Source organism: Scomber scombrus, chromosome 2 (genome assembly GCF_963691925.1).
Source record: "Scomber scombrus chromosome 2, fScoSco1.1, whole genome shotgun sequence".
In the NCBI taxonomy this organism is placed as follows: Eukaryota; Metazoa; Chordata; class Actinopteri; order Scombriformes; family Scombridae; genus Scomber; species Scomber scombrus.
Genome location: NC_084971.1, coordinates 23,101,537 through 23,120,814, shown reverse-complemented (window position 1 = coordinate 23,120,814; position 19,278 = coordinate 23,101,537). Strand labels below are relative to the sequence as shown.

Here is a 19,278-nt window from a genome sequence, read left to right as displayed (position 1 = left end):
AAGTGTGATTCTCTTTTATTTGTCCTCAAAGAACCAGTAAATGTTCACCTAGTAATTCACTATTAATGGAATAGTTTGACATTTTGGGTAATAAGCTTTGGTTTGCTTTCTTGCAGAGATGAGAAAATTGATACTTCTCTCATGTCGGTACATTAGGAGCTGCAGCAGGGAGGTGAAACAGCTAGCCCTACTCTTTCCAAAGTTAGAAATAACAGGCCTCTAATTTCACTGAAAATAGTTGGAAAACCGAAACAATGAGCTAAAAGACACTAAAATGCTCCAGAGCTGAAGAGAACTGCAGAATGGAATTACAGTTTACCAATAAGTGAAAATTTACAGACATGAGAGTGGTATCAATCTCATCCAACTCTCGGACAAAAAGCAAACAAGCATATTTTCCTAAATGTTGAATTATTTCTCTGAATGTGCCTATTGTTTTAATGTAATTGGTTCCAGTGTGGGTAAAATACAAACCTGAATGTAAGTATCAATTTTATAATGTTTGCCTAATGAAAAACTTTTATCTGAGTGGACTTTTAAAAGCACTAAGAGAATTTTCTGAAGTGAAAACATGGTAAAAAAAACCAAAATAGGAGTTTCATGATTTTCACATTGATATGGATAAACTGTATATGTGCCTCTTACAGGTTTATATTTCAAGTGTAACTGTGGTTATTTATGAATATTTACATTTGTATTGTTTTAAAATCACTTTTTTTGTATACTTTTCTGTAGCCTTGATATTTTTCAGCTTTTGCACAATTTCCAAATTACACTGAATTGAATTGTTCTTGATTTTACCTCAACAGTGATTACTTTTTGTATTGTAGGATTAAATCAGGTAGATGGTTTATGCATTTACTTTTTCATACATACATTTATATTATGATGCAACTATTTGAGAACATGTATAAACATTTTCACGTAACCTTGGTCTTTGTGGGTTTTTTTGATTGCAGTCATACAGTTTTCAGTGTTTTGATGTTGACCTACAGTAACGCTTTATGTTATGGGTCCATAATTTCCTTATAATGTCCAAGGAGGTTTTCACAGCTATTGCATGAATGTGAAAATATACATGCAAGCATACAGTTTAAGAATAGCATTTGCAATAATATACACATAATAATTTACCTCCATCTAAATTGAGCCTTTCTTTCAAAGAAACTCCTCTGGAAATGAACAACTTATAAATGTAATACAGCTAAATACAGTGACTAAAAAAGCTGAATTTTGTTTGTATTTTCATATAATTAGTGCAAGATCATATTGTGCTTTCCAGGAAACTTTTCAGAAAATGATTAGGAAATGATGAATATTTGCTGAATATATAAATTGAAGAGTGCAGCATTTGCACATCAGCAACCAATTTTTGTACAGATTCCTCTTGTCTACATCTACAGCTATAAAAATTATTAAACAATAATTTAGGAAAAAAACATTGTTGTATCTGCAATTCAAAATTGTATTTTAAATATTTATTATTTCACAAGGCTTTATATCTAACCATATAGACTGTCGGCATCACATGGAAATACATTAACTAAACTGCTGCTTCTAGTCTCTATCTAGATATATAGTCTGTACTTTTAACTATAATCTGATTAACTATCAGGAACTCATTCCAAATATACAGTATATATAGTATGTAGTAGTACTATTTATTTTAATATGTTGTAAAAAGGAAGATCATTTTTCAGATCTTGTTGTGGTTTGCTTCATATTTATTGTTGTTTTCACGTCACTGAAAAATGAAGAATTCGAACCTGAAGAAGCAAAACAAATTAAAACAAACTCATATTTTAATAACACTTTATTTGGCATAACAGACATAAAAAAGAAATAGATTATAAAAAAAAGTAAGGCACAGGAAAAAATATAAATGCATGGGTTTCCCATGAACACTAGATGCACTCCAAATCGAAGTTTGTTTCAAGTTACAATATGTATCATAAAATGATAATAAGCTATTTAATTTGAAGCTTAATTGATGTATGACAGAGTGTGCCACACTTGTACCTACTGTATATTAAAAATGATTTTACAAAATCAGCAAAAGTAACATTTAAAGAAATGCCTTTTTGGTATTGTGTGTTGAAATGCAAAGATGTGTAGATACAGTGATCAGAAGCAAGTGAGCGTATTTCTCATGTAGTACAAAAATCACATGCTGTGTACTGTGGATACAAACGAACTGAATATGTTTGCAGGCTGTGGTACTGTGTTTAATACTGTGTCTAATACTGCGATGGATGAATCTTTATAAATCCTTCATTATTCTTTAACCTCTTCCACACACATTTGTTTTCTTTCATCCTTTTAAAGTAATACTTGAGATTAGCTTTCGACAGATTAAGAATACTTTTAGATGTCTTGCAGGAGAACCTCACTCACACTTTCAGTGCATTTAAGTATTGGAGGTGAGTATTTCTTCTCCGCTGTAGGACATCAGGGATTTAAACAAAAACAACAGGGTGTGTGTCTCATTTTGTTTTGCAAAAATTGTCCCTTCAGGAAAATTTCCAATAGTTTCTTGCCTTCACTCCTCACACATGACTTCCATTTGTGCCTGTGTCAAGGCCGTCGGTGGACAGTGAAGAGGAGGGGCGGGGCCGGGGGCCGACAGGAGTGGCTGGCTGTGGGTGGCTGACCTGTGACACCATGTCATCAGACTCCCAGCGCTCCAGCTCCTCCCTAACCAGCCTCTCCATCTGCTCCCTGTGGGTGTCTGTGTCCCGTCCCAGCCGCTCATCCTGACAAACAGAAACAGATGAAATCTAAGAGTCAGGGTGACATTTTTACCTGTTTCCTGTCACACTGTATCTCAGCGTGGTTATAATCCTCATCTACGTACGTGCATCCACTGCTCACCTCTATGACTCCGTCTAGCAGCCTGCCCAGCACGTCTCTCCTCTTTAGTTTCGCTCGCTCCATGGTCTCCAGCTTCACGATCACAGCGTCTATCTTGGACACAATGCTGCCGATAGAGTGCTCCATCCTGTCCACACGTCTCACCAGCCTGAGAAAACAAAAGGTTGTCATCTTTATTATTATATTACAGGTAAACAAATGTTAGGAATCATGCGTATTAAAATACTAAAAATAACTGTTGACCCTTATAGAGATTTAAGAGTAAAGAAAAGAAGAAAATCCACTATTTTACCAACCCTCAGCTTTTTCCCGACACCAAAGGATAAACATGAACTTGATTTCAGTTGAAAGTGAGGTGCGGCTATATTTATTGTTGTGCCTCTTGTTCCAAAAATGACATTATACTTAATATAAATCCAATCCGAATCAGAATTTATGACAAATATCAATCAATTTTAATGGAAACCGGATTCAAATTCCTTATGTGTTTAAACATACTTGGCCAATAACGCAGATTCTGAAGTTTTAGAGTTATAAGAATAACAGTGCCATACACTTGAAACTCCTCATAGGAGACGCCCCCTGAGCTGCTGCCGCGGCGACGTGAGCTGTGGCCGCTATCTTCATCGTCGTCCTCCTCCGAGTCCTCCTGGGTGCGAGGGAAGCTCCGCCCACTGCTGGGTCTAGTCAGCGAATTACGTTCCAGCTCCAAGTCCTCCTAGCGTACGAGCAGAAACACACTGAGCACCTGCAGGTGTTGTGGCGGTGTGCACGCTAACACACACAAACACTCCATGCATTTCTTATTCAGAATCAGTCAGTAAAACCAGACTTTTGTTTACGACAGGGAACAAGCTTCATCACTCACTCTCTCTTTCTCCAAGTCATCTCTCATTTGTTGGTGTTCATGCTCCGTCAGCTCCTGATCGCCATCGTGATCGTACTTGGCAAAAATGGCCTGAATCTCTGCATCCGTGTGGCCCTTCCTGAGCAAAGAAAGATCAAAATGCACTCAGGATGGATAGCAGGATTTTATACATAACTTTTAGATTTCCACCATAATAGTTTACAGCATTTTTTAGTAAGATTTGAGATCTGGTCACCCTTTTAGATCCTGGCGGAGTTCGTCAAAGTTCAATTTGCCCCCAGCCTGACGCAAACTGTCGGAGATGTCGTCTACTGCCGTCTTTTTGAGTCTCAACTTCATCAAGGCTTTGTTACAACCCTGAGGGAGAGTCAGAGGAGTAAATTACAATACATTTACTTAAACTTGCACAAAAACACTATTTTAAGATAATAATATCAACTTCTGTCAGACAGACAGGGAGACAAAGACACTTTTAAAGCCAAATACCTTCTTAATGAGGTCAGTCATCTCCATGTCAGACCTCTGCTGGGACATATCAGCCTTCACCTCTGAGTATGTGTCATTGATGATGGCCAAGAACATGTTCTATATATAATGAAATTAGTGTTCTGTGTTAATGAGGAGCATAAAGTGAATGGCATGAATATGTGAAAATACACAAATAAACATGCTTACATGACTACCCTACTCACCATGAGAATGAAGAAAATGAAGAAGACAAACGTGGTGAAGTAGATGGGTCCGAGCACTGGGTTCGCCTCCTCAATCTCTGAGAACTCAAAGTCTCCCAGGATGATACGGAACTGGGTAAAACTACACAGGACACAGGAAATTAACAAAAACAAGAGCAATATTTGTACATTTGTGGATTATACTAGTATAACGTTCTTACATGCTGGCTTGGAAAGTGCTGAAATCGTTGACCTGGGTTCCAAACACCAAGTAGGCCAGCTGAGCATACGCCAGGAAGATGATGAAGAACATGATGGCAAAACCCACAAGGTCCTTGGCACAGCGAGACATGGTGCTGGACAGCTGACTCATGGTCTTATTGAAGTTGATGAACTTAAAAAGCTGAGAGAATGTGAGAAGTTATTAATCGTTTGTTGTTAGGTTTTTGAGTGTTTATGAATCAAGATTAAAAAAAGATTGTCTACCTTGATCCAGGAAAAAAAGACGATGATTGCGGCCACGTTGTTGAACTGGACCTGCAGGTTGGCCAAAGACTCAAAGCTGGGGTGAGCAGTGTGGTTCTCCAGCAAGCCTTTGAGAAAGTTGCCTACCATGGCTGTTCTGGTTATATTCATGATGATAGCGACAACACTCAGCTGGAAAAGGAGCAGAAATAATCAAATTATCATTCTAATGTAACAGTGATTACCTGCGATGACTAAAGCATTGATTACACTTAGCCAAAATGTCTCAACTATTTCATCACATACGCACCGCCACGATGAGGACGTCGAGACAGTTCCACAGGCTCTTGAAGTAATGCAGCCGGTGGATGCGGATCTCCAGCACCTCCTCCACCACGTAATAGAGGATGAATAGGCAGAACGCCACCTCACACAAACCCACAAAGTAGTCCCAGCTTGACACGTATCGTATCAGACGCACTGTTTGGAACTGCCAGGAGGTCACCACCCCACCAGTAGCCGGGAACTCCACCAACAACCTGACAAATGCATCAAATTGTGTTAATGGTGGTAACACGCTGGCACTGTTATATTTGGTTGACAACTTTAAAATAAAGTACATGTATTTAAATCAATATTCTGGATAAAAATTAGTGAGGATGACTTATTAACAAATAGTAATAACAATAATAAAGTCATTTATCGAGCCAAAATGGCAAATATTCACTGCTTTCACCTTTTTCTCTTTCATACCATGCAACACATTTTGGTTTTCTCACTTTAAAACTGACAAAAAAAATTTATGACAGATGGTCAAAGTCCACTGTGGTAACTGAAACTGTGTTGCAGTAAAAAAAAAAAAAAAATGTAAACAACCTCAGCTGGTTGAATCTAACTGTCAAACAGAGATTGAAAGATCATTTTAAACAGTCATCAAGAGTGTGATCTTTAAGTTGAATTTAAACAGGAGTTTAAATTCTAAAAATATCTATTGTTAAAAAAAAAAAGAAAATAGGATAGGGTCTGTAATCTTCGTAATCACAAGAATCACATGTATGTATGTAAAAATGCAATATTTTTTGCTATCCACTTGCTGCTGTAATAATGTAAATTTCCCCACTGTGGGAATAAGAAAGGAATATATTATCTTTATCTTATTTTATAATGACTTATAGGAAAAATAATGAGCCAAAGTTTTACTTAATCATTTATGTTCAAGTTCATTTTGTTGCCATTGTTCATCTATTCCATTATATGCTGTATGTATGTTGTTGTAACATGTGGTCTTGGGTCAATAATGATCAAATCTGTAAATAATCTGTATTTTAATCATCTAGATTGCTTTGTAAACACATTTGCTGAAACTGATGCTCACCTGGCGATGCAGAAGAGGTTGATGTTACCGTTGTAGACAGAGAAATCGAGGAAGACCGCTCTGGTGCCTCGGTCCAGCCACAGGTTGTCTTTGAGAAACTGCAGTTGGATTGCTGACTCCTCTTTCGTACGAGACAGATCTTGGTAGTATCCTCCACCTGCATATTTGGATACCTGACCCGAGTAACTGCTCCCATTCATATCGTTCTCTGTCGTATATACCCACCTAACGGACAACGATGAGAAACATGTTAGAATGAAGAAGCTAACAAACTATTTACAGGATACACATGTACAGAAGACACAGTTCAATCTTATACTCTAAAACTTGTTTGATAACTTTCTGGTCATTAATAAATCTTCAATAAAATTGAAATGTGTTAACGTACGCAGTTCCATTCTTGGGGCCAAAGGATCTGGTGTCCTCGTTGGTTGGGGTGTACATGTTGTAGCAGTCCTGAACCTCATCTCTCAGATCTTCATGGATGGAGCAGGAGTCGTTGTGGACTTTGACCTGCCGCAGGCGTGGCACACCAAGTAGGAGGTTCTCATAGTAGATGAGACTCTGATTCTCTGGCAGGCTCTTGTTGTTGTACCACACCTCCCAGTACATGCCGTTGAGGAAAGGTCCCTCTGAAAACTACGAGTTTGGGAAAGTCAGGATTATGACACAAGAGACACGCAAGAGAGAGAGGTATTCCAGGGATTTTTAACACAACGTAGATCAACGTTGCTTGTTTACCTTCCAGAAATCCTCCATTGTTGACAGGCTCCTAAAAGTAGAAGGGTCTCCAGCAGACAGCGGTGTGTCCACGAAAAGCTGAGACATGACTTTGGTGTAGTAGTACATATTGGCACTCACCATCCCGTAGGTCACTGCAAGTATTTCACAAAATAAAGGTACAATTACTGAGAGTATGTAGACAGTAAAACTATTAGCATCATTACCATCACTTCTTAAGATGAATACTGACATACAGGACTGTGTGAAGGCTTTGTCATTACATAAATGTGCTCTTTACATAGTCTTTTTATTCCATTTTATTGTATTTGTTTTGATGGGGTTTTTTTCCCTTCTACTTTTATTTTACACTATTTTATTATCATCGTTCTATAAGTTTTATCTTCTTATCGATTGTTATTTGTCTGTTTCTTTTGTCTTCTAATCTATTTACTTAGTTTTAGTCTAGCCTTTATTAAACTTTATCTTTTTTATTTCATTTTACTTTTCTTTTGTCTTTTTTAATCTATTTTAACCTAGTTTTTTATTCGAACTGTTAATAAACGTTTTCTTTTATTCTCTTTTATTTCATTATTTAATTTATTCATGCATTTATATTATTTTATTTAAAATTTTTATTATTATTATCCTAATTTTCTCTTGCATACTTTGGTCTCAATTTTTGTCTTTTAATGTGTTCTTTGTTTTTGTTCTCCCACCGTTTTTATTCCTTTTCTTTATGTTGCCACTTGTTCTGTTTTGTTATCAGCTTGTCAATCTACTGTAAAGCACTTTGAACTACACAACCCTGATGAAAGGAGAAAATAAAGCTTGATTGATTGATTGATACAGGACTGTGTGAAGGCTTTGTGATTACATGCATGTGCTCCTTACATCCAATATAACCTTGCAAAGACTTGATCATCATAAAAAAACCCTCAAAATTACATTAAACTTAATATTATTCCATCTATGGATTACTGTCCTCTGCAGCATACAGTATTAAACATGGAGAAGCTCTAGAAACTGCTTTTACTAGTGAAGCTCTGGTAAAAAAAAAAAATGCCTCTGCCCCGTCTGCCAGGAAATCATTTCCTGATCCACCCGAAACCACAATTTGGCATTTTTCACTGCAGCAATGAGACAGACCAGAAACTTAACCATTAGTTTTCTCATCACACACGTTTTAAATGTGGGATTTCCATAGATTCATCTTTGCCATCTAAAATTTGTGCTGTTGGTGGGATTTAAGCCTCCTGACAAGTGTCGGAGATTTGATTTTCTGCAGAAACCATTAAGCATACACTGCGAGTTAGGAAAATGACTCTTCAGCTATAGGAAAGGTGCCTAGACGTGCTGTATTTGGTACCACATTTTGAGAAATCAACTGTCACTTAAATTCAGTCCAAGATGGGGTTTTGGGGCACAAGCATTTACTTTATGGATATGTCATTACAAATTAGGTCAATTCTGTATTTTGGGGATGTTTCTTAAACCATCTAAACAATCTCATGCCAAGGTTATGTTCACAGGAAAGATCTTAGCATCCAGTTCAGTTTTTCTGACGATACTGAATTTGTCTGAGCATCTTCCTTAAAGAGAAACTGATGTTTAAATGGTGGAGTAAACAACCCACATATTTATTCACAGATGTCAGATATAACTGACATAAAAGGAAAGCAAATGGCCATCCGCAATGGACACAAACAAGACGGGAAGAGTTTGACAGAAAAAAGCTTCAAAAAAAGCGAACAAATGGTACTTGAGTTAAAATGTGTTTGTCAAACTAATATTTCCAAGATCAAGAACAAACTTTCACTTTCAATAAAGAAACAGTTCAGGATGGAGATGGAGCAGAGTCTAGTAGGAGTCACAGTTATTATACTACTTGCTAACAATATACAGTATTTACCATATATTAATTGTCATAGGATACTGTTGTACAAGAAATTACAGTACTTTACCCCTCTGTGTAATAAAAGGAAGCAATATGTGCTTGACCTGAGGTAAATAAAATTGATATTTTGGAACCTTGCTGTAGGAGAGAGTTGTCTGCATATCTTCAGTAATTGGCCTGAACATACAATTTAAATGAAAAAAAAAGTACTGGCTGAAACCTGATTCCTCAACAGTGAAGCTAAAAACTCGACACTACTCTAACGACTGCAGTTTCTCAAATGTTGTGCTTTAATCTGGTGTCATGTTGCTGTTTTTTTAGGGTTTTTTTGTGTACTTACAGATACAAATAGTGATGAGGAATGCGACATAGGTGAGCATCTCTCGCAGTACGTTCCTGAGGTACCTTTCTCGACTGTTGTCACTGTCCTCCATCAGCTCCGTGCCCCACAGAACTGCAAAGGAAACAATTCAAGATTCATTAGGAAATATTGCAGTAAAACTTATAGTGCTTTCTGTCTTAATTTGTCCAATTCAGATAATATGTAAGTGCTGCGACAAAAGATTTAAATTGGAGATTTTTAAATCTCTTCTTAATATATTTTACCTTTTATCTGGGAGAGTATCATAATTTGAGTTTTTTACTTGACTGAATTATGTTTCCATTTGATTTGATATTTATTTATATCAGCTGATTTTAATTATTCAGTTTGTTAGCTGGGTTCTGAAAAGTGCTCATTTAAAAAAAAGGCAACTTGAACTTCAGTAGGTGTCTAAAATAGTCATATTCATGTTTGATGGCTAATTTCAAAGTACAGAAAAAATGCACATTTTAATCAGTGGCATACATAAATATAAATATGCTGGCCCATTGTGCAGTGAGGCAGAAAGGTATAAAGGTGCCTATAACTAGCACATTTCTTACCTTACAACAGATTTACAACTTTTCTATTATTACTATTGTGTGTGTGTGTGTGTGTGTGTGTGTGTGTGTGTGTGTGTGTGTGTGTGTGTGTGTGTGTGTGTGTGTGTGTGTGTGTGTGTATGGTCTGTCTTAAACTCATTTTTGATGACATATTTCAAACTTAGGACCAGTTAATTGGGGACAAAACGTATCCAGTTGAGGGCAGGTAGTAGTGATAGGGTTTGGGTAAGTCTCAAATAAATGAATTTAAGTCTAATGTCCCCAAAAGTGACCATGATCTGATATGTGTGTGTTTGATTTGTATTTCTGCATTTTTAAGCTTTCCTTTGCCACAATTTCATCATGATCACCAATTGCTGTCATGCTGATGTTTAGCACCCTGAACTGCCACTGGTATGACAAGTGCTACACAGATTTTTTTTTTTTAAGTGACTTTGACTTACTTCTGATTTTATGGAGGATCTGCTTCATACAGCCGGAATACTGATGTCTGTCTTGCTGCTGTGCATCCACAGTCGGGGTCGGGTACAGCCCTCCTCCTCGGGGGATGTGGGTGCTGCTGCCAGCGCCGGTGTAGCTCCCCAGGCCGCTGCTGCAGCTGCTGCTAGAGGCCGTGGACACCGACCTCCTCCCGGGACTAGCCGGAGGCCAGTCTGCTTCCATAATCTCATCCTCGGGCTCAAACCCCGGGTTGTCCCTGCTCCAGGCTTGTCTGGACGGAGGTGATGGGGTGCCTATGACCCCTCCGAGCCCCAGGTCTTGATGCTGGATGTTCTCCATCTCTATCCCCTCACTGGTGTCCAGTCTGTGGGCTGACCTGCCAGTCTGGCTCTGCGGGGGCTGCTGCGGTCCCACTCGGGATGAACTCATGGTCCAGTTGGCTATTTTTTTTATTTGGTACGGATCATCTGCAAAACTTATCGCAAAAACTCTTAAAACCTCTGAAAATGTTTAATTATAATGGCTGAAGCATTTTGGCGTCAGAGATAACGAGCTGTAAAAGCCTATAAACCAAAACAACCGAATTAGGAACGTTTTTTTTAAATAGCTAATTTAATAGGGTAAAACTGTACACTATATTGTTATGTTTAAATTAAAATAAGGATTTTCTCCGCATAACTCACGTAACCTTTAGTCTTTTTCACGATCTCCTACACGGTTAAAAAAAAAGTCCCTTAAAGAAAACTTTCCTCTAAGTTTGTCTCCAAAATGGCTTCCGTTATACTAAAAGAAACGATGCCTTTAAAGCGTTTAAAGTTGTTCGCTAACTAAAAAGCTATTTACTTGAACGTTGACAACTGCGTCAAAAAAAGCCGTGTTTTTAAGTGAAAAGAGACAGATAGTGTTGTCGTCCCAGGACAGCCATCTTGTTCCTGAACTGTTCCCTCATCATTTGTCCAGGACTCAGGTTACATTACAAAAAGTGATGGCGTCGCAATAAAGGATGGAAAGTAGCTGTATATTTTGTAAAAAAAAAAAAAAAAAAAAAAAAAAATCACCTTCCTTCACGTATTATTATTATTAAAAGTTTGCTTTTAATGTAATGGCTTTACAGGTTTGAGAATGTCTTTGTTGATTTTAAAAACAATCACAATTCTGCCACAGTAAGAAATGGTTTTCCTTTAAATCTGTTTTGAAGCCATATTTTGATATTATACGTGTTTAATAACGACATATAAGCCCTAAATTTGCTTGAAAATGTTTAATATAGCGTATTGCCTGAGTAATAAGTTACATAACCTCTGTGTGTTTGAGTCAGCGGTTGCTATGACAACAAGGCGCTTTTACTAAGGCAACATTGAGGCCAGTCTGTTAAATCTGTGCTCCACATGCAAAAAAACCAAGTGACATCAAAAGGGAAATATATGGGACTTATATAACATATAATTATATTAGTCATAGACCTATTATACGCAGTTTTACTTACCAATTTTTTAAAAAGTTTTGCACCTTGAAACTCTGATAAAAAAGGTTAATGGAAGGAGTAAAATGTGCAAACAAAACCACAACTGCATCTAGCTTGGTTTATGAAATGTCCAGTTTTTCAGTCATAGCAACCAAAACATGTTAAAATTGACCTTGTATTATATTATTTTCCGATACCGTTCGTTCCAGAAAATGTATCATATCCCTTGCCAGGGTACATTTATTAATGTATTGATTATTAGATAAGGGCCATACTGTTCTCTCTCATATTCAACTTTTTTCCCATCAAAGCAACACAGTATATAAACTGACTTATTCTATGTTTGTTATATTTTTCAAATTTGATAATATTTCTATGACCAAAATGATTGGTTAATGATGCATTTGGTCAAGAGAAAAAGTGTTTTTATGCTGTACCCAAAGAGTAAGACACAAAGCTTTTTAGTCCACTTGGTGGTGCTCAAAATCTTCATTTGTTGAAGCCGGAGCACCTACAACCTGGATAGTCAGTCAAATTTGCCTGCTGTCTATCACATGAAACAGTTTCATAAATTTGGCAACGCTTGACAGTCTTTTAACAGTGATTCTGTATTTCTGTCTTTTTAGGTATTGTTAATTAAGCTGACATTTTGATTTTAACATTGATTACTCAAAACCTCAGTGACATTTATGTAAAAAGACACTCATATCCTGCATTCCTGTTTCACAACATAGGAAACATTAAATTAACATAAGATAATTTGCCTTATGCTAATAGAGCACTCCAGTGATTTTGGAAAAGATCAGATGCACTACTCTGAAAAAAAAAGTCACCTCCGTGGCTGTTTGTTTGTCATTTCAATTGTCAAGGTAGGCTATGTCAGTGGTTTTCAAACTTTTTCATGTCAAGGGCCCCTAAACTGACACAAATTAGACAATGGACCCCCATCTGATAAGATTTTGTTATTATAAATGTTCTCTTGTTTTGGATTTGTAGCCATAGAACATATTGCTTGTTTGTCTTTTGTATTAAGTATTAAGAGCACATATGTAAAGTCTAAAAAGTAATTCAGACACAGACATTACAATACAACAACAATATTAACAAGTTGATAATTTGATGTTTAATTATATACACATGACCCCACACACTCACACGCACTGTTAACATAACATTTATACAAATGTGGAAAAAGTATGTACAAAATATGAACATCAATCATCCCTGCAATGAGATAAAACAAGAACTCAGAGAAACCAAGTGAAACATCAACAGCAAGTTAGTGGCTAATGTTACAACATGTAACATTATTGTTATTGTAGATTAACTGATATATGTGTCTTTGTTGTAGCTATGTCTGTGCAGTGCCCAACTCCGCCCGATAATGGCAGCTTTCTTCTGGTCTTCTTCAGAGGTTTGGGGTGCTCGGCAGCCCCTGAACTCCTCTTCTTAACTAGGGGTGTGTACAACAGGACAAGGGAGCCATCATTCGGAGTGTTTTGTTTCACGTCCTCCAGAAGGCCCTCTAATTTCTCTATCATCCTGTCCATGCAGCTTTCGTCTTGGAGGAGGTAGACCTTGTCTGTCAGTTCTTTTAACAGAGTACTACACTTCTGGTGTTTCCATGTTTTTGTACTGGGGTTGGTGAGGACTGTGGAGCTGGAGGATGATTCTACAGAGTGGCAGCCTGCATAGGTTTGTTGCTCAGATTCAGAGACGTTGGTCACTGTAGAGTGGCAGCCTGTATATGATGGTACAGAGGTACCTGAGCTGTCAATAGAGTGCCTGAGGCACAACTCATCAAGCATGAACAGAGGGTTCTCTCTGTATGCGAGGCAGAGACTATCCCAACTCCAGCCAGGTACCAGGTTAAACACTACACAGAAGTGCTTACATGGGAGCAGGTTTTTCTGCCAGTCTTTACATGTACACGATGGCATCCGACTCTCTGATCCAAAGGACACACTGTACTTTTGTGATGTCGTCTGACAGTTGACTTTGAAGCTGGCCTCCCCTGCAGATGTTACTTGGCCCTCGGTGAACATCAGTGACTCCTGGTGCCTTGTCATGATGTGCTCAGCCACAATTCGTGGCTTGTCTTTGAGGTATGGTGGCACATTCTGGCTGTATACCTGGTAATCACTTGAACATTTTACGTTCAATTCAATGTATCTGTGGGCAGATAAAGATTTAATTAATTATTCATACCACATTATAGATGGTTAGGAACACATGTATTTGGACAATAACTATTTTGTCTCTGTCCTCCAGCATACTGGATCTGAAATTAAATGATAGAGTTTTAAGTACAGACTTAATATGACAGTATATATACATTTCAGTTTCTATAATACTCATATGACCTGGCTGTATATACTGTCATACTAATTCTGTACTTAAACTCAATCATTTAATTTCAAATCAAGTGTGCTGGAAGACAGAGACAATATGTATTTATATATGTTTTTGTTTTTTTTCCTGGAACTCACTAAATCTTACACTGCGCCTTTAAATTATTGTTACTATTTAGTACAAGAGGGTTAGAGGATATAGTGTAATCCCTTCAAGTACATTTATTCAACTAAACAACAAGCAAACACAGGAGCCTAACACTTTTAAAGTTCATTTTGGTTTTCTGTCTTTGGTTTGTTGGCTCTTTAGTATTCTTACCTTTGATAAGATCTTGGCAGGAAATCCTGCACAATAACCATGATGGTCTCACTGAGACTGCAGTTCTTGTAGCCCTTCAGGTACGAGTATCTGAGCGTCTCATTTTGTCTCTCAACTCCATTGTTTGTGTAGAGAGCCACCTTTAGGTCGTCATTCTTGAATACATTAACCCATCTCTAATTCAGGACATACATACAAGGTTATTACAATCATATTCATAAGGAATTCAAGGTGAATATTTGCACTACAGTGCTAGAAAACACAAAACAGGTTTTATCTTCAAACTTTAAAGATGCACTGGCCTAAAATGTTTCAAGCTTTTTAGCATTTTGCTGTGCAGGAACAAAAAAGGACAGCTATGATCTAGAAATTTACACACACACACACCTCTGTTTGGTTAAGCCATTTAGTTGAGAACCATCTTCTCAGTCTCTCGTTTGTCTGCCAGACAGGGTGTTGTTTGAGGAAGAGGGTGCTGTTTTCATATTCTTCAGTTGTCTCACAGTCCGCAATGGCCCGTAGCATTTTCAAAACTTCCTCCTCACACGTCACTCCATGATCCTTTTTTCTAGTCCATTCAATCCATGCGTTCTCCCGATGAAAATCGCAGAGGGACACTTTGCTATCTAAGAATATCAGAGGTACAGGATTTTCACTCTTGTTGATCGTAAGCTGACTTATTCAATTACAGTTTTATTTCCCACTATATTTCACATTAAGATTGACTGTACTACTTCCACTAAACCAAAGTTAATCTTTCTTTTAAAAAAAGGACTTTAGTAATCAAATGATTTAAATACTTACCCTTGAACACTTCTTCAAGAGCCCCGATTTCTGCCTCACAGAAATCACTCATGAAGTGGGACGGGTTCCAGTCGGCATTCCACTTTTTGAACACCTCCAATGCCTCTCTGATGTCCTCCTTCTTTTGAGACTGCGTGACGAAGACTCCAACCACAATGTAATTTACATTAGTCCTCACATAGAGGAAGAAGAGGTATACTGAATATCTAAGAGACAAATTAAATAGATCAGTATTACACATTCTCCAGTGCACCACTAACATTTTGAGGATGGATTCAGTGATTAAAAATAAGCAACACATTAGCATTTTAGCAGAACAGTCCTGCAGATTTGAAGATAAATGATGAATACAAATCAGCCTGTGTAAGTATGAACAACCTAATGAAGATACAATCATTACATTACTTGCTTGTACGATACGTTGCATCGAGCAAGCACATTTGCTGCCCATACAACAGCAAAAGCCTCTTCTGCCATGGGGTCTGCAAACAAAGGAGCAACTTCTCAACAGTGCCATCTTCCTTCTCCTGAGCAGGTCTGTACTCAATAACACATCCCTCTTGCCTCCATGACTCCACAAGGTCCTGAAACATGTGAAAGCCAAATGTAACTTGTGTTTAAAAGTTTCAGTCCTGCACATGTACACCCATATTTACATCCAACAATTTTGTCATGTAGAATTTCAGCAAACATAGACTTGTCAAACAGCTTAAAACTTTTCTTTGGTGATCAGAGACTTATTTGACTTAATTGCAAAAAGTGGACTTAGTGAACTTCGCTACAGGAGATCGCTGTTCGCTTCCTGCTTCCAATCATGAGTGTTGCATTTCCAACTGGGACAGCTTTTAAAAAATTGTAACTATGAATGTTGTTGTGTTTACTGCTGCCATGACGATGAAGACTGCCTAACTTAAAGGAAGTAGTAACTTTAACCCACACCACATTTCAAGTGATTGTTTTAACCCAAACCACAATCTTTACCTAACCCTAACCAAGCATTTTTTTCCTAAACCCAACCAGACTTTATCCACAGCACTGTCACATCATTCTCCATGTATGAATGCAGATGTGCTTCAAACTCAGCAAGACAAAAATAGATTTATGGGCTCCCGGTATATCTGCAAATGAAAGCATATGCAGAGTGCAGGGCTGAATCAAGTGCGCATGTGTGAGAGTTTTGTAAATCCAGGGTTACCATCTAGACACAAATCTTTCTTGACCCTGTCTTTACTTTTTGCATAATGTTGCAGATGTCCTTATCTAGAGGACAGAACCTTCTCCAAGTAGGAAAAGGGAGAATGGAGCCTCGTGCACCTGCCTTGAGACTGCCAGTTTCAGCCTCTCTTATGTGCTTTTTCAATACTAACATCAATGGGCTCAAGTTCAAGCAGATCAAACTGGCATCACCAGCAATATCCTCAGTAAAAAAACAGGTAGTTGACTGATAAGTATACCTTGTCCTGCTTGCCATGAGAGTCGGCAGTGCCAAACAACTGCATATACAGTAATAACAAAGGAATCCTATGGGAAGTGAAACCAGAACATATATGGTCAAGACCAGCATAAGGTACAAACCTTTCCAACAATGGGGTGGTTTTTATGCTCCGTCACATGTGGGAAATAAGCAGTGAACAGCTGCTCTGTTTTGACATGTGATGGGTCTCCTCTTAGCATTTTTCTCACAGCTGACGATTTCTCTCGCCTCTGATATGGGGTGTCCTCGTATATCTAGAAACACAAAACTCAGAACTAACACTCAATTCTATTCAACCTTTTGTCATTGTTTAGTATGCAAGGATATTGCAAATATGGTCTGCTAAGGTAAAAACGGAAAAATAACCATGATTCAGTGAACAAAGGAAGTTGAAAACCAAGGCTGGATATACAGAATGCACAGGAATATTTGAAATACTGTCTTTCACAAGACATAATAGCAGTCTACATTACATAGTATCTCACCTTATAATCAGGAAATCTACATATATGCACTACATATATGGCTGCAGGACAACCAGTTTTTTTTGTTGTCTGTATTCTGGTCTCTGCAAACACCGGGTCTTCTTTGTGATGCTGTGCCTAAAAGAAATCATTGTTGGATAGCATACATTATACAGTCAGTGTTATCCGAAGACGGAGCCCAACACCAAAACCATAACTTTCCATAACTAAATTTAACATGTAGGCTACACCTTTAGTGTTTAGGATAGTTTTCAACACAGTGCATCAGAAATATGCAGGAAATGCCAATAATCCCCGATAATGTCAAAACAATGCATTTGAACACAATATGATAAATATCCTACATACTCAAATGTGGTTTCTTGGAACAAAAAAACTTACGGTTTTGTACTTTTTAGTTGTGAGTGAAAGTTTATCATTACACATTTAATGTTACACAATGTATCGGTCGGGCTCAGGTGTGGACTAATTCCTGGTAAACTAACGTGATAGTGAGTGCGGACTTCTTACCAGTTTCTCTTCTCTCTTTCTTTTATAAGCGGCATGTTTATCTCGCCCCTGGTGGCAGATGAAGGTTTTAGTGCCGAGCACAACAAAAGGCGTGCCATCATACGGGACCGTCTTCAGATGCCAGTGGATAGCCTTCCCCGATACATTCAAGTCTGTGGACAGAGAGAAATTACCTCTGATTTGTCTTTGTAGAGAAGGAGCAATACAAACACTGTGCAGACAATCTGGTAGCAAATAGCAACTACCTTAGCTATCTAGTTAGCCAACCTTAACTTTAGTTGACTGCAAGAAGAGTGATTTATAACTACTTCACACAGCTAAAACAGCTCGCTGTAAACTAGCTGGCTGATAGTGTTGATTATTTGTCAAACTTACCAGTTTTTCCAAACACTCTGTCGCTCTTTAAAATGACAAATTTAGTCTTGGTTTTCTCCTCGTACGAACGCCGATGTGCTTCAAACTCGGCCTGACAAGAAAATTTTAAAGCAGCTCCCGATGTGACAGATATATCTGCCATGCTGACAACTCAGACACAGTTTATAGTCTGTTATTAAACATCCATGGTGCAGAGCAAAGCGACACTGAGCGGAAACAAGTGCACTAATGGGGAGTTTCGCAAATCTAGGGTTACCATTTAGGGCCACTTCTTCTTCTTCTTCTTCGTCTTCTTCTTCCCCTGCTGTTTTTCTTCTGCCTCTTCTTCTTCTCTTTGTTTCATGGCGAGTGGCCATTATTGCATTCCGCCACCTGCTGGAATGTAACATTATTGACATTACTAATTATCTTTCTATCTGTCTGTCTGTCTCTAATATTTTTGTTTTCCTTTTGATCTAATCCCTTATTGTTATTTATGTATTTCTATTCCCATTGTTTTTGGAAAGTTGCTAATAAGGACCTTAATAAATCACTACTACTATTACTAATATTTGCAGTAGTCACACGCAGTAAAATTAAATGTGCTGTAAAAAAAATAGGCCCTAGCTATCTTTCTCTTCTAGGCTTTTACACAATGGATTTATAATAAAACAATCTTTACCATTACAAAGTATGAAGATAAAGCGATAGTTTACATAAGTTGTTTTCTTAGCTACGCTACAGCATGTGGTTGTTAGCTTTGCTGGTGCTTGTCACAGTCTCTTCAGGGTTGGTTGCCACATGTTGGCATTATATGGTGTGATATACCTAGTGCTTTCTTTCCTTTTAGATGCTAAATGACCAGGAATTTTGTCAGGAAGACAATCAAGGGCCAGACTCCTCCAGATGTAAAGCTCAAGGCAGTCAGAGAGGTTAAACTCCACAATATTGTTATATAAGTTTAAAAAAGGCACCTGTAAGAATGATTTTTCCTGTTTATGTTATCTTGGTGCAGGAGATGTGTTAGGTTGTTGTATTTCAATGAAACTATACATTTTAAATTAATTTAAATACAGATTGCCTACATTAACTATTATAATTTTGAAAATATTTCGTATATTTTGGAGTTTATATGTTGTATCACCATCAGGATACGTTGCCCCTATTAAGGTTTAAAAAAATGTATATATGTATGTATCTCCTGGTGCCCGTTGCCTGTTTAAGGGTTAAAAAGGAAATCTATTCAGGATACAGTATATGAGGAATTCAAAGGAAAGTAGAAAG

General features: G+C 37.7%; 2 protein-coding genes across 3 annotated transcripts; both read right to left on the bottom strand.

Annotated features, from left to right (window-relative positions):
• Window positions 1-1,798: 1,798 nt before the first annotated feature.
• On the bottom strand, window positions 1,799-11,133 carry pkd2 (polycystic kidney disease 2). The gene is made up of 15 exons (XM_062429156.1): window positions 10,235-11,133; window positions 9,208-9,321; window positions 6,992-7,125; window positions 6,639-6,889; window positions 6,251-6,475; window positions 5,186-5,414; window positions 4,897-5,067; window positions 4,632-4,813; window positions 4,432-4,552; window positions 4,226-4,324; window positions 3,975-4,096; window positions 3,740-3,857; window positions 3,426-3,589; window positions 2,872-3,019; window positions 1,799-2,753 (listed from the first exon to the last, which is right to left on the bottom strand). The coding sequence occupies exons 1-15, from the start codon at window positions 10,659-10,661 to the stop codon at window positions 2,547-2,549; spliced, it is 2,712 nt and encodes a 903-aa protein (XP_062285140.1). The 5' UTR covers window positions 10,662-11,133; the 3' UTR covers window positions 1,799-2,546.
• A 1,705-nt stretch (window positions 11,134-12,838) lies between these two features.
• Window positions 12,839-18,290, bottom strand: si:dkey-31c13.1 (uncharacterized protein LOC100002197 homolog). Of its 2 annotated transcripts, none has more exons than XM_062431913.1 (9): window positions 18,016-18,290; window positions 17,641-17,792; window positions 17,131-17,247; window positions 16,747-16,899; window positions 15,577-15,755; window positions 15,172-15,377; window positions 14,755-14,993; window positions 14,368-14,543; window positions 12,839-13,869 (listed from the first exon to the last, which is right to left on the bottom strand). In XM_062431913.1, the coding sequence occupies exons 1-9, from the start codon at window positions 18,155-18,157 to the stop codon at window positions 13,011-13,013; spliced, it is 2,223 nt and encodes a 740-aa protein (XP_062287897.1). In that variant the 5' UTR covers window positions 18,158-18,290; the 3' UTR covers window positions 12,839-13,010. The 2 variants fall into 2 exon arrangements, with proteins under 2 accessions (XP_062287897.1, XP_062287906.1); XM_062431922.1 differs by having other exon boundaries at window positions 13,781-13,978.
• Between the last annotated feature and the right edge of the window lie 988 nt (window positions 18,291-19,278).

What these genes read in the sequence shown, in the direction of transcription:
- pkd2 (XM_062429156.1), bottom strand. Translation starts at nt 10,661, where the DNA reads ATGAGTTCATCCCGAGTGGGACCGCAGCAGCCCCCGCAGAGCCAGACT. An exon ending in AGCACTTTCCAAGCCAGCAT is followed by an intron (nt 4,553 to 4,631) that starts GTAAGAACGTTA and finishes TGTCCTGTGTAG; the next exon opens with TTTTACCCAGTTCCGTATCA. An exon ending in TGCTAGACGGAGTCATAGAG is followed by an intron (nt 2,754 to 2,871) that starts GTGAGCAGTGGA and finishes TCTGTTTGTCAG; the next exon opens with GATGAGCGGCTGGGACGGGA.
- si:dkey-31c13.1 (XM_062431913.1), bottom strand. Translation starts at nt 18,157, where the DNA reads ATGGCAGATATATCTGTCACATCGGGAGCTGCTTTAAAATTTTCTTGT. An exon ending in ACCACCCCATTGTTGGAAAG is followed by an intron (nt 15,756 to 16,746) that starts GTTTGTACCTTA and finishes CACATGTTTCAG; the next exon opens with GACCTTGTGGAGTCATGGAG. An exon ending in GCAACGTATCGTACAAGCAA is followed by an intron (nt 15,378 to 15,576) that starts GTAATGTAATGA and finishes TTTGTCTCTTAG; the next exon opens with ATATTCAGTATACCTCTTCT.